At 34.3% G+C, this 12,655-nt stretch overlaps 1 protein-coding gene across 9 annotated transcripts; it reads right to left on the reverse strand.

Annotated features, from left to right (window-relative positions):
- Positions 1 to 1,289: 1,289 nt before the first annotated feature.
- On the reverse strand, positions 1,290 to 9,739 carry LOC140004274 (probable plastidic glucose transporter 1). 9 transcript variants are annotated; one of them, XR_011815078.1, is made up of 13 exons: positions 9,415 to 9,736; positions 9,204 to 9,327; positions 8,784 to 8,984; positions 5,906 to 6,005; positions 5,234 to 5,346; positions 4,394 to 4,487; positions 4,155 to 4,311; positions 3,494 to 3,640; positions 3,297 to 3,370; positions 2,855 to 2,943; positions 2,333 to 2,447; positions 1,663 to 2,024; positions 1,290 to 1,510 (listed from the first exon to the last, which is right to left on the reverse strand). XR_011815078.1 is itself a non-coding variant. In XM_072050805.1 (12 exons), exons 1-12 carry the CDS (start codon positions 9,674 to 9,676, stop codon positions 1,827 to 1,829), a joined length of 1,674 nt encoding a protein of 557 aa, XP_071906906.1. In that variant the 5' UTR covers positions 9,677 to 9,736; the 3' UTR covers positions 1,406 to 1,826. The 9 variants fall into 9 exon arrangements, 7 of the variants coding, with proteins under 7 accessions (XP_071906906.1, XP_071906907.1, XP_071906913.1 ...); XR_011815077.1 differs by having other exon boundaries at positions 1,634 to 2,024; XM_072050805.1 differs by having other exon boundaries at positions 1,406 to 2,024.
- Between the last annotated feature and the right edge of the window lie 2,916 nt (positions 9,740 to 12,655).

The following is a 12,655-nucleotide window of genomic DNA, read 5'->3' on the forward strand; positions in this document are numbered from 1 at the left end:
ATAACATAAAAAAGTGTTGAAACTGAACTTTTTCAGATATTCAGATGTTTTGAATGTTTGATAAATGAAAATTCATTTGCTGAACTTGTTATGCAGTGCTGAACTTGTATGTATTTTTTTCAGCACAAGAATTCTAAATGAATGCTTAATTCTATAAGAATCAATATAATTACTTCAACTACCTTATACAAGTTTTTAGCAAACACTTTTTTGGCCAAGTTTGTCTTCTACGAGTTTTTTAAAAACTTTAGCTATAGTAATCTCAAAAAACTCCTCAAAGTTTTTAAACTATATATTTCAAAATACTCAAAAATTTACATACTTCAAAAATTTTTCCTACAACTTTTAAAGTAAACTACAGTAAAATTTTAAACAAACACCCAAAAAACTCATTTGCCAAATGGGACCATATTATTAAATAATATTACAACTTAAATTCTTTTGACACAAGATTCAATGAATATGGTAGCTATCAAGACCACGTTCCATTCACCTTAGTTTTCTTGACAAGACATAATATATTTAGTAATATGAGTAATTTTTAATCAATCAAATATTTCCTTTTCCTTATTTCAATCAACTAATTATCATATTATCTTTTTCTTATAATATTATTTTGTCCAAAATAAAGTTTCCAAATTGTAGCATGCGATTTATATACCAAAATCACAAAACCTAAACCCTATTTTCATACGATACATAGTGAGATTGAAGATGAGAATAAGAAAGTATCCACGATAGGGCCTTGCTAGGGAAAGTGAATGAATGAGAAGATGAAGTAACTAGATTGGCTACTACCATGCAAGTGACGCTCTTAGATTTTCATTCTTTTATTCATTTTATAAAGTCAATTCAGATTTTAAGATTTATCATGCCTACTTTAGTCTATGAATTTTAGTAGAACTAACTGGACCTCGAAACTTTAGAAATTTGTCGATTAAATCACTAAGTCCCTAATAGTTCATGTTGTGTGTAATCAATTGAATGTTCTTTGACCAATCTGTTAATAGTAATTAATAAAGGAGGTACTGATCCCTTAAGAGGTTGTTTTGGTCTGTGAGTTTATTAGATAGCAACTCATATATGATTAGTCATACTTTATGCACATCGGTTTTCCTTGTTTTACCGTGCGCATGTTATTAGATGATGATTAATGTCGATTACACTTCCAAGTAGATGTCGGTATCACAAGAGCAAGTAACCTTTCAGCTAGTTCTGACCGAAGCAAGATTCATTGGTATCTTAGTATGCTCGGGAAGAATTCAAGAATGAAGAACAACTTGCTATGATTTTCATGAATGATGTTACTGGTGACAACTACCATTGAGAATAGTAATGTGATCATTTGGTGTTTCACAGCCGAACTTTACAATTGTTACACTACTATTACTTGGAGCTGTCTCAATTCGCTTTAAAGCTAATTTTTAAACCTTTAATGTACTAAAATTGCAACTAGTTTACAGCAACAATTGCAATTGTTTTCAGCCCCTCTGTACAACCTCTAGAATATCTGAAACAAACAATAGCATTTCTTGGAGTTACTTTTTGTCATTAAACCATCCAGCTCCCTCTTTTTGCACAAGTATCCAATAAAGATTAACAGTAAAATAAATTAAAGCATTGAGAAGAATACCTATTAAGCACCTATAAAATTCAGAACACCTTTTTTGCCTGTCTACTGAGACAACTTCACCAAATTAGAAGTTGTAGGAGGATCAAGCAGCCAAAACCACGAACTTGTGAATCAATTTTAGAGACCATGGAGGAGAATGGAGCCCTTTTACATGGAACAGATGTTCCCCTTTTCCGCACTGGATTAGACAGTATCACTTATTCCCGCCAAGGAAATTGGGATTTAATGACATCTCGATTTCTTCAAGAGATCGGCCTTTAGTTTCAACTGTAAAGTAATAACCAAATGTTGCTGCCATCAAGGAAAATCCACCGAAGCCTGCATAAACTGAAGCCACACCAAATTTTTCCGCCAGTTCCAGAAAAAATTGTCCCACCAAGAAGTTGCATACCTGATCATCACGCAAAGCAGAACAACTTGGAGTATAAGATTACGAATGAAATGCAATCTTAACAAGGACCGGCCAGATTGCAAAAGATGGAGAATCAAGTAGCACATAAGCACAGAGATTTCTTCTTTTTCCTACAAGAGCTTATTAGCCAATTTACCCTCCAAACAAGGGAAGAAGGAAGAAGAGACACTGGATGAACGCATCACAACACTATCCCTAAACTCAACTGATTAGTCACTAATCTGGTTTTAGAAATAGACGATGACTGCTCATTTATATCTGTAGAAAAAGGAGATTGCAGTGCAAACCCAGTGAACGGCAAGACTGAAGCTCATGATCTTTCCTCGTGTCCTGGTGCTGCTAAGCTCTGGTATAATAAGACCAGTTACTGGCCCGGCTCCAGAGGCAAAAAAGAATATGTACCTATTAACGGAGCACAAAGTGGGAGATCTGGTAAAATTCTCTCAGATGCAAGTCATATAGGCGAGAAGAAACCAAGGAGATAGTCATATACACAGCAGAGAGAGCATAAGCAAAATCGCCATTATAATGTCATAAAATGAGCAAATAATAGGCTTTAACATACATTACTAGATAAAACATTAAATGAAAAAAGGTGTCTCCAGAAAACAAATAAAGCAATCTGATTACAAGCTGCCAACCTAAGTTATGCAGGGATGAAAATGTCATTTTGCAATCCAAATTATTTAAATCTGCAGCACACTAACAAATAAATAGCAGTCAGAAAAATTAAAAATGAGCTGGGACAAAGGATTATATGGCTCTTTAGCATGTGTATAATATGTACATTTTAAAGTGTGGAAGCATACATGGTAGTTCCTAGAACAGATAAGGTGTTGCCAATGTCCTTCTCTACTGGCAAGCTGATGGCAGACACTACAAGCAACATCGACGCAGTCTGTAGAAGGATCAATGAACAGAGAAGTTAAAACCATATCCTAAGCTGCAATGAAAAATGAAAGGGTTTAAAGATAATTCCACGCATGCTACCATAAAGAACAAAAATGGCATACAACTATATTGGTCTTTCAATGGATCCTGTTCTGCATGCCCCGAGAGATGATGTCTAACAGTCTCCTCTACATTGAACCGATAAAAGAAAAAAGAATGAAGAAATCCATAATGTTTAGCTCACTGATACTTCTTTTTCATGCAAACCTGACCAACATTTTTTTCAATGGCAGCTAGGTTCTTTGGTATAAAAAGGACATGTTTCCTTGTGATTTGCAACAAGAATTAGTTATCACTCACCATTCCCAAGTAGCTTCCTATCAGAAGGCTTTTCCTTCCCTGCTTTTCCATCAAGTATGTAGCGTTGAGTGCCCCTGGAGATTACCACACATCATGAGAGAATGGAGAGAATGGAGAATGTTAATAACCAACACATTAGCTCCAATAATTGATAAAGCATGTCCGTGTAAATATACTTGTCACATCAAATACTTAACCTGCAAGGTCAGTAAATCCAACACATAAGCTTGCTAGAGCACTGTTTGTGATTCCAACGTCAGCAAAAGTCAATGATGAAAAGAAGAGAACTCCATTTACGCCAGCAAATTGTTGAAGCAGAAAAAGGGCACCACCAATGAATGCAACTGCCAGTGTAAGGACCCCAAAAAAAAAAAATACTGTCATTGCTGAAACATTAAAACTGAAGTTGTAAGCGGATCGTGCATGAAGTGCTAAGTTAGAACTTTACATAATTAAAGATAGCAATGACATGGTACTAATGACCTAACACTTTACAGACCCTATTGATATTCAAATACAGGATTAGAAAACAGAAGTTGATAAATAATACATGATACATCTCGTAATCATGAAAGAACAGATCAGGAAAGGCATTTCAAAATTTTCTGATTGCATTAGGACCAATGGGCAAATTAACTAATTGCATTCACTTGCATACTCTAATAAACATTTTCACTATTTAACGGTTGAAGCAGTACATAACGACTATCAAACACTTTTCTACTGTCAAAAAGTTCTGGCTGCTCTCAAGAAACAGAAAGAGTAGATTGCATCAATCTACATAAGCCAATATCTGCTCCTTAAAGTTTCAGATCCTAGATATCCAATCAGACAACAAAAAGACCACCTTAATACAACCTCTAGAATGTGGCTCCTCTAAGAGTTCCAACCAACTGGTGTCCAGATCAGCTCCATCACTCCTAATGACAGACTGAATATTTTCAATAGCTCTGTTGACTTCTGATGGCCCCCAGAGTTTCTTGATAACTTCTATTGCCTCATCAGATCTCCCAGCCTAATAATTCGTCAACTGATTTTAGAACCATAAAATAAATAGTAAGTGCATGTATGTGCCAAGGAACAGAATCAAAGAGCACCTTGCATAGCCAGCGAGGACTTTCTACAGCAAATTGCATTCCAATCGCCAGAATAAACCCGGGGATGCTCGCAATATATAGAATTGTCCGCCACCTTGACAAGGGTGGACCCCAAAAAGTAACCAATTAATTCATTAATGACATGCCAAGGATTAGGCTTCACATCTTATGAGGTTTTCATGTCGTATGCAGCTAGTTGGAAACAAATGGATGATGTAGTATTGATAGGATACCCTCTAGTAACGCTTTTTGCACAATGAAATCAGAAAGCTGGTTTTCCAAAATTTCCGACCTCTCCTAAGTTTCCAGTAGAAGGTGATGTAAGGTAACAAACAGGCAACACACAAAAAGATGCAATGAAATGACAGTCATATTGAAAAAAGAAAAGAAAAAAAAAACTGCTTGCAATTTCAAAGGCCAATCTTCATTGGCAAGCCTTGATTCCCGGTTCTTTCGGGTGGGAAGCAGGCCAGACCCTCATCGGCAGTATTTATCACCAGAGAGATAATCTGGTCGTGAATATCAGGAATTTTGTGTCCATTGTATCACTTGTTCAAGAGCATTTACATTCCAAAACTCATTGGCCTCAAGGTGGCTGGTGTAATACAAATTATCGAAGTCAACTAAGACCATTGGTAGCACTAACCTACCATAACCCTACCACCCAAACTCCACCCCAAAATTGGAAAAAAAAAATTGAACAAGGATAGCGACTGCCATAAGTGTAAAGCAATAGAGACATTAAGGTAGAAAATGTACTGACCACCACATAAACACAAGAAAAGGAAAAAGACTGTCACAATTGAACCTCAGCACAAACAAGGTAGCAAATTATCGCACCAATGGGGATCACTTTCTGAGTGAATTCCCAGGAAAAGTGATGCAATAACTCCAAGGCATGTGCCAATTTGACTCAACGTTCCCAGGAAACCCCGGTACTTTGTTGGAGCAACCTACAAAACAAACATTTAGATGCTCCAATGACAGTGTGAAAGCAACTATCTCCATAGTGCTAGCCTGATATTCTGCAATAGCAGTAATGCAACAAACAATCACAGTACTGACTGCAAGTGTCTTAGAATTTAAAGCAACCAAAATAGTTCATGAGAAACAATTCCCTTCCTCCAGCAAATGAGCTTCATATCTGAAAGGATACAAAATAGAAAAATATAATCACTAGTAATGCTGATTCAAGAGCTACTCCACATGAAGCATGATATCACACTCCATTTTTAGTTAATCTGTCAGAAGCCCTTCTTCTTTAAGCACGACCGGTGGGGTTATCTATTAGCATCTCATAAAGCGAGACCCGATTGCGATGATCTATTCTTACCTTTGAAGTTTAGTTATCATGTACTGTTCGTATGTTGATCTTATTGTCTTGTAGGTACAGAGAAACATTTTTAAAGTTTTCAGGTAAAGAACTCAAGTTTTCAGATGCAATTATTCAATAGTAGAGAACCAGGGTTCCCCATAATCACAAGAGTCAACTTGTTTAAACTAAAGGATTACCTCTGAGATGTAAATAGGAACAAGAACCGTGTTCACACCAACACCAAGGCCAACAAGAAATCTGCCCCACAGTATTTCGTCTAATGAGTGGGCTTGTGCACTGTCACAAGTTTGATAATGGATCTAGATAAGAAAGCAGTATGGCTATAGGAAGGATGCATATCTGAGAGAACTCCAGAACAATGCATTTGAAACAGGATTCACAAAAATAAATTTGCCGCAGCCATAATCTAGGAATAAATCCTTATGCATCAAAGCAGAAAGAATGCAAAGCATGCATACACTCTTTTGCCTGTTTACACATAGTTGTAAATAAGTGCATAATAAGAAAGGAATAGAAAACTTGAGCATAATATCACACAAAGCTTATTAAGCTCTAGTACCCTCTTCTTCAAACTTGAAAAATCTTTAGTATCAGAAGTCCATAGTTTCTAGTGTATTTGCCTTCTCATCATCCCAAAAATTATATCTCACTCCACTTTTTAGTTAACCCAACTGCAGCCCATTTCTAAATGATTGATCCAAAAACATCAAAATCAATTAGGTTGAAGGGGAAATTATGGTCAACAGTTTGATGATTAACACAGTCATATTTCCTGTATTTCTCATTTCTATATAGTGTATGTGCAAAATGTTGTGCTCTGTCTTTAGCTTGAGCTTCTAGTGGCTAATTTCTGGAGTCAAGTTATTCCCAACACAAATAACTTTCAGCCTTCATGTGCTGAAAATATTAGTCATATCTCTTTGCCTCCATGTGGTGGAAAAGTATTTTATAACTGTTTGGTCAAAAGAATGCACCAAACCAGGTACACCATTCTTTAGAGTTCACTCTGTCCAGTTTCCAACGGTCGCCTTTTTGAGAACATCAGATTCTCTAACTTCACAAAACACTGCATGAAAGCACGACATAAACAAAGTGAAAAATGGAAAATAGAGGTTGTAATTAGGAACCGGATAGCTGGCTCTAAGCCCAGATAAGTCAACAGGTCAAGATTGGATGGCTTATCGTCAACTCCACAGAAGAGCTTTCAGTACAGAACAAGGAAAAAGCATGCAGAAATATAAGTTCAAACACAACCAAAACTAATAATCCTTCTGTCTTATTTAATACTGTTATAATTTCTTTTTGGGATGTCCAATTAAAAAGACATCTTAGTAAGAATGGATAGTTTGTTGGGGAAAGCAAAGAAAGAAAGAAAGAAAGAGAGAGAGAGAGAGTGGATAGTTTGTGAAGGCAACTTTCCAACTTCATATACTCAAGTTACACAATATACACTAGAAGACCAAGCTAAATTCTTGCAAGATGTGATTAAAAAAATTGTTCGAAAAGCTAGGTCCTTAAACCTAGTGTCATGGGGTTTGGGCGACAAGACAAATGGGATGCAGGGAGTAGGAAGGGCAGAACAAACACATTAAATCTAGAGTTCACTCTACCTCCTAAAGAACTCTAACTTGAACTCAAACTCAGGGTAGCATGTATAATCATAAGTGATCACAAAAACTTACTTTGTGTTAAGATTACTAAAATATTGTCAGAATTCAGGAGAGGCACCTTGCATGGAAGGAAAAATTTGATTAATTTAGCTAGACCTATCCGGGCCATAAAACTATAGAAATTCAAGGCTCATATATATATGATATGATACTCTTACAGTTAACTACGAACCTCAAAATTGATACAGAATAACCTCCTGATTTGGTTAAGACTCAAATTATACTTCTTTATTTCCACTCGAAGAACTGGCAAGAAAATTCAACACATCAGCTTTTAACTTTGTAGATCATCCAAAGATAGCAACAAAAAGAAATTAGTGTAGCCAAAATTCACAAAAATGTGGCCCAAAATATATCATCAGGGTTTTTAGCTCCGATAGATGTTTACAAAAGGCAATAAGCTAAAGAGTCAGTTTGAATCTGCTAACAACATGTAATGGAGACAATTGAAAACCTGAAATGATAGAGTGGAACAACAATTTAATTAGGTAGAATTTGACCAATAAGCATTGGGAGGAGAAACTTGTAGGTGCATGGTACAATGCTTTCAACAGTCAGGAAGAAAACCAAAAAAATCTTTAAGCGAAAGAAAATTGTAAAGCTCAAAGGTAGTCTAAGGACTAGGGGGCATTGATAATGATTATTCACCCTTATACACTTAGAACACATGCAACTAATAAGATATCACACTAGCTGATTTCAATATATTTTACGTAATGGCCACAAATTTCAATCAATTTGTTGAGTATTAAGCACCTGCAGAAATGCATCACTGTGACAGTAGGTTCTTGGAAAAGGCAGGATAAGCTTAAAGGTATAGTGCAACAAAAGTTTACTTCTTCAAAGTTATCTTATGCATCAAGGTATAGAGAGGTGTGAGGTATGATTATCATATAAAACCCGAGAAAGTCTGTATACTTTTATAGAACGATGCATGTTTATGACTTCAAAAACACACAGATGAAATATGACATATATGCAAGGAGCGATCATTGATTTCGTGCATACTTCTTTCCCATTTGTTTTTACCAGTTGTTACAACTTTTTTGAAGGGTTGTAATCATCTTCTCGAGGTGACAATCTTATTTTTCCAGTAAAGACATGCAAAATACCAACTTAGATACATTCTGGAGAGCATTTAAAGGTGGTCAATCTTGAAAACAATTGAAGCACACCAAAATGCCATTCTTTGGATATTCCAACAAGAAGGCAGTATGGCTTGGTGGACAAATTGAATACAAAAAACAAGAAAACCAAACAAAATCACAGACATAATTTTAAGCAAGAAAATGAATTCGATTATAATAAAGGATTAAATTGGAAATACCCCAGTATATTGCCAGGGTAAAATAAACAGCAACACCAATAGAGCCCATGTAATTACCTGATGATTGCACCAAGAACAAGAGGTATTGTGTCACCTTGAAAGGCTCGCCTACAACCAAGTTTATCCACAAGAAAACCAGAGCTAATGCTTCCAACAAATGCACCACCAATAAATGTACTAACAACAAGTCCCTCGAGAAAGGAATTTCCTTCAAAACCAAGTTCTTTGGCAACAGAGACAATAGGACCATTCATCACTCTGCACTAGACAACCAAGAAAGTTAATAGGAAACATAGAATCTAACATAATCAGTGCCTCAAACAACAATTGTGCAAAAAGGTCAATTGAGTGTGAGATTGACCATTACTCAGACAACAACAAACATGGATATACGTTTATTTTTGAGTAAAACAAGTTTAGATATAACTGTGATTTTTTACCAACTTTAGCACATGAAATTGAGAGACAGAAAATTACCCAATGTGATATCCAAAGAGGAAATTGAACATAGAAGCAAACAATGCATAAGGAAAAGCAGGCAACCACCCTAAATCAGTTGCTTCATCAGAACCATTTTCTTGAAGTGATTTTTTTCCATTCCCTGTTCAACTCCAGAAACAAATTAATGAAAAAGATTCAACCTTTCACAAATACACAAAAACCCACAAGTATTTGCACAGATACTCACATATCTGATCACTTAATCCAGAAAGCAGCTTCTGCTCTTCCTGCTGCTCTTGCTGTTCTTGCTGCTGTTTTCTGGTGGCTGAAACTTGAAGTCGCTTCTTGTAGTCTGAGCAAGAAAGGGAATGGAAACATGGGTTTTTCCTCTTTTTAGAGATGGATAAATTATAGTTGTGAATGACAAGTACTGGGGTGGATTTGGCTGTTGAAAGAAGAGGGAAATTTTGGTGCTGATGTAGAGCAGAAGTTGTAGTAGTTTCTAACATTGAAATACAGAGGGTAGTGAAACAGAGAGAGTTTGGGTGCGTTTGGATCAAGAAGGAACCATATAAACTACCAAAATTACCATGCTATATTCGCCACAAAAAAATAAAACGAAATAAAATAAAATAAATCTTGGAAGTCAATTTCATTTTTTGTTTTCTTTTCTTGGAAAAAGAATAAGAATCTTTGTGGTCACATTTTCAAGTTTGTGTCCAACCACATTAATATTTTGTTAGTGATAATTGGTGGATATATCAATTTTGCAAGAAAATTAGTTTGTTAATTATATTTCGGAAATAACTTAATTTTTTTAAAAATCTAGCTAACGTTCTAGTATGGCTTGTAGAACTTTTCTTGCTTCATTTCTTATTTTCTGCTTGGCTTTATCCATCTAAATCTTTCGAGATTTGAAAATAACAGAAAGGGATAATTTCAGAAACCTCCCCTGAGGTTTATAACAATTTCACTGTTCTCCCTTGAAGTTTTCAAAATATCATTAACCTCCCTTAAAACTAATGTTCTTGTAACAAATTAGTCCAATTCAAAAAAATCAACAATAAAAAAATGATTTCAAGAGTAAGAAGAATATTTCATACCAAAAATACCCCTTAACTTATTACTAATTGGTTATCAAAAGGAAGTATTAGTTAAAAATAGATAATAAAGACTAAACTTTAGCATGAGCGTAATAGAATTTAGTAATAATAACCATTTTCATAGTACCATATAAAATAACAAAATCAAAGTATTGGAGAGGAAAACTTATTAATTCGGAATCAAGATTTATGCAAAAAATTTCTAAACTCTTATAACTAGTTTGGGAGCTGCGATTTGATGAAAAAATGTGATAAAAAAGACACTCTTTCTAGCATTTGGGAGTTTTTAAAGGACGGCAAATGATGAAAAGCGTCTAATTTGGATGAATGAGCTCCTATTGTTATGGCTACCACAGTTTTCCGCCCAAATGCAGGCAGAAAGCATTACAAAAGCCAAGAATGCCTAATAAAATTTTTCTAAATGCCAATTTTGTCCTCAAAGGTATACTAAACAAATTTTTATTGACATATATATCCAAAATCATGCCTTTTCCTACTTTAATTCCCAAACAACATTAAAAACTCTTCTCTTTTTTTCTTTCATAACTTAACATTTCCCATGTTTTTTTTTTCTAAGCTAAACATTCAAACTAGCTATTAGTATCAAAATTTGAAAGATTTTGAAAAGGAATTGAACAAGACAAGTATGGCCTTTATAAGAAATAAATCACAATAGATGGCAAATAATAAAAAATATGAGTAACTCTTATATATATTAACAGTGTATACACTATCACGGTTCGATGTATGATACGTGTGCAAAATTTGGGTTTCAAATTTAGATTCAGATTATGTGTTGTGCATCCAATGGTGAAATGTATATACTGTCAGTGTGTAGAAAATTAATAGATATTTCCATCATTTGTAATTAAAAAAAAATACAACTCTCAAGTTACGCTTGGATTAATAAAAGGGTAAGATTTTAATGGAAAAGCAAATAAATCAAAGTGGAAAATTTTTTTTCTAACCATTTTGTTTGGATAACTTATACAAAGAAAAGAAAAGAAAGACCAAATATTTTGGAAAAGAAAGGAAAGAATAGATTATGCGTAGTTACATTTTATCCATAACTTAATAAAATCTAATTGTAAACATATTTTAATACTTTACCCTCTTTTTGTGTATTTTCATATTCATCTTGTTTTTCTTATGAAATAATAATATTTAATCAGAATTTTAATCATTTTTTAGGAGAAAGAAATTATAAGAACTACTAAAATATAGAAAAAGAATTTCAAAATGCTAACAATTATCATTATAAAATTTAGTATTCAAGATTTTTAATTTTTTTTATATTCAAAATCATGGTTAATTTAGTACAAGTGACTAAATTGTTTCTCTCCATATAAATACGTAATATTTCCTAAGTTGTAAGGATAGTAAAGTCATGTCACCATTTATGAGATAAGCATTGGGTTCCAAATGACTAATAGGGGAGGTAAGTGGTATTTTCAAAACTTCAAGAGAGGGCAATGAAATTATCAGAAACCTCCTTGAGGTTTCTGAAATTATCCCTAACAGAAATCCTGATTTTTGGGTTGAACGTTGGAAGAGTCAAACAGTAGGATAAACATTCACATGTTATATGTTCATCTACACTTATATGTCTAGTAACAATGAAGAGAATTCTCAGCTTTCACAAAATATGCAAAACTTTTGTGTTGCTGCTGGATCTAGTACTAAGGTGAAAAAGCCCTTCAAGAAGGTACTATCATTATTTTCTACACATCTTTATGACTTCACTATTTTCCAAAATTTTCCTCTAATTTACCATTTTGTATTTTCCTCTAGTTTACCAATTTGTCTTTTTAAAACGTGTTTTGGGGAAGTTTTACAGTGCATTTTGATGTCTATTATGACACGCATGTTTTATTGGTTATATTTTTTGCTGGTGCAGTTATTGGAATTGAATCACAAGTTGCAATCGTCTTTTAGTGTGAGTGATGATCATACTTGGCTTTAATTTGACTGAGTTACACATTAGGCTGCCTATAGTCATTGAAAACTGTCCTTTACATCATCTACAGGATCTTTGTTGTTCAAAATAAGCATTAAATTTCATGATTATGTAGCTAAAAAGTTTATACCGTATTCAATGTAACACTGATACCAGAAGTTATTTAAGTTTCAATTGAGCATCCGTTGATTGAAGTATGGGCTGGAAAACTTAAGTTATGGTTACTGCATTACATATCACCTCAGATGCACTGTTGTTGCTTCACAAATATCTGTATATTATTGCAAATAAATTGAACCAAGATAAGAACATACTAATTTGTTGTATTACTGGAGAATAATTTGATCTCAGGGTTTCAAGATTTTTGTCTAGCTTGCAGATTTGAATAATCATCATCTCCTTGTTCTGGAACCAATTTGTTGCATCAC

The sequence above is a fragment of the Coffea arabica genome, chromosome 5c (genome assembly GCF_036785885.1).
Source record: "Coffea arabica cultivar ET-39 chromosome 5c, Coffea Arabica ET-39 HiFi, whole genome shotgun sequence".
Taxonomy (NCBI): domain Eukaryota; kingdom Viridiplantae; phylum Streptophyta; class Magnoliopsida; order Gentianales; family Rubiaceae; genus Coffea; species Coffea arabica.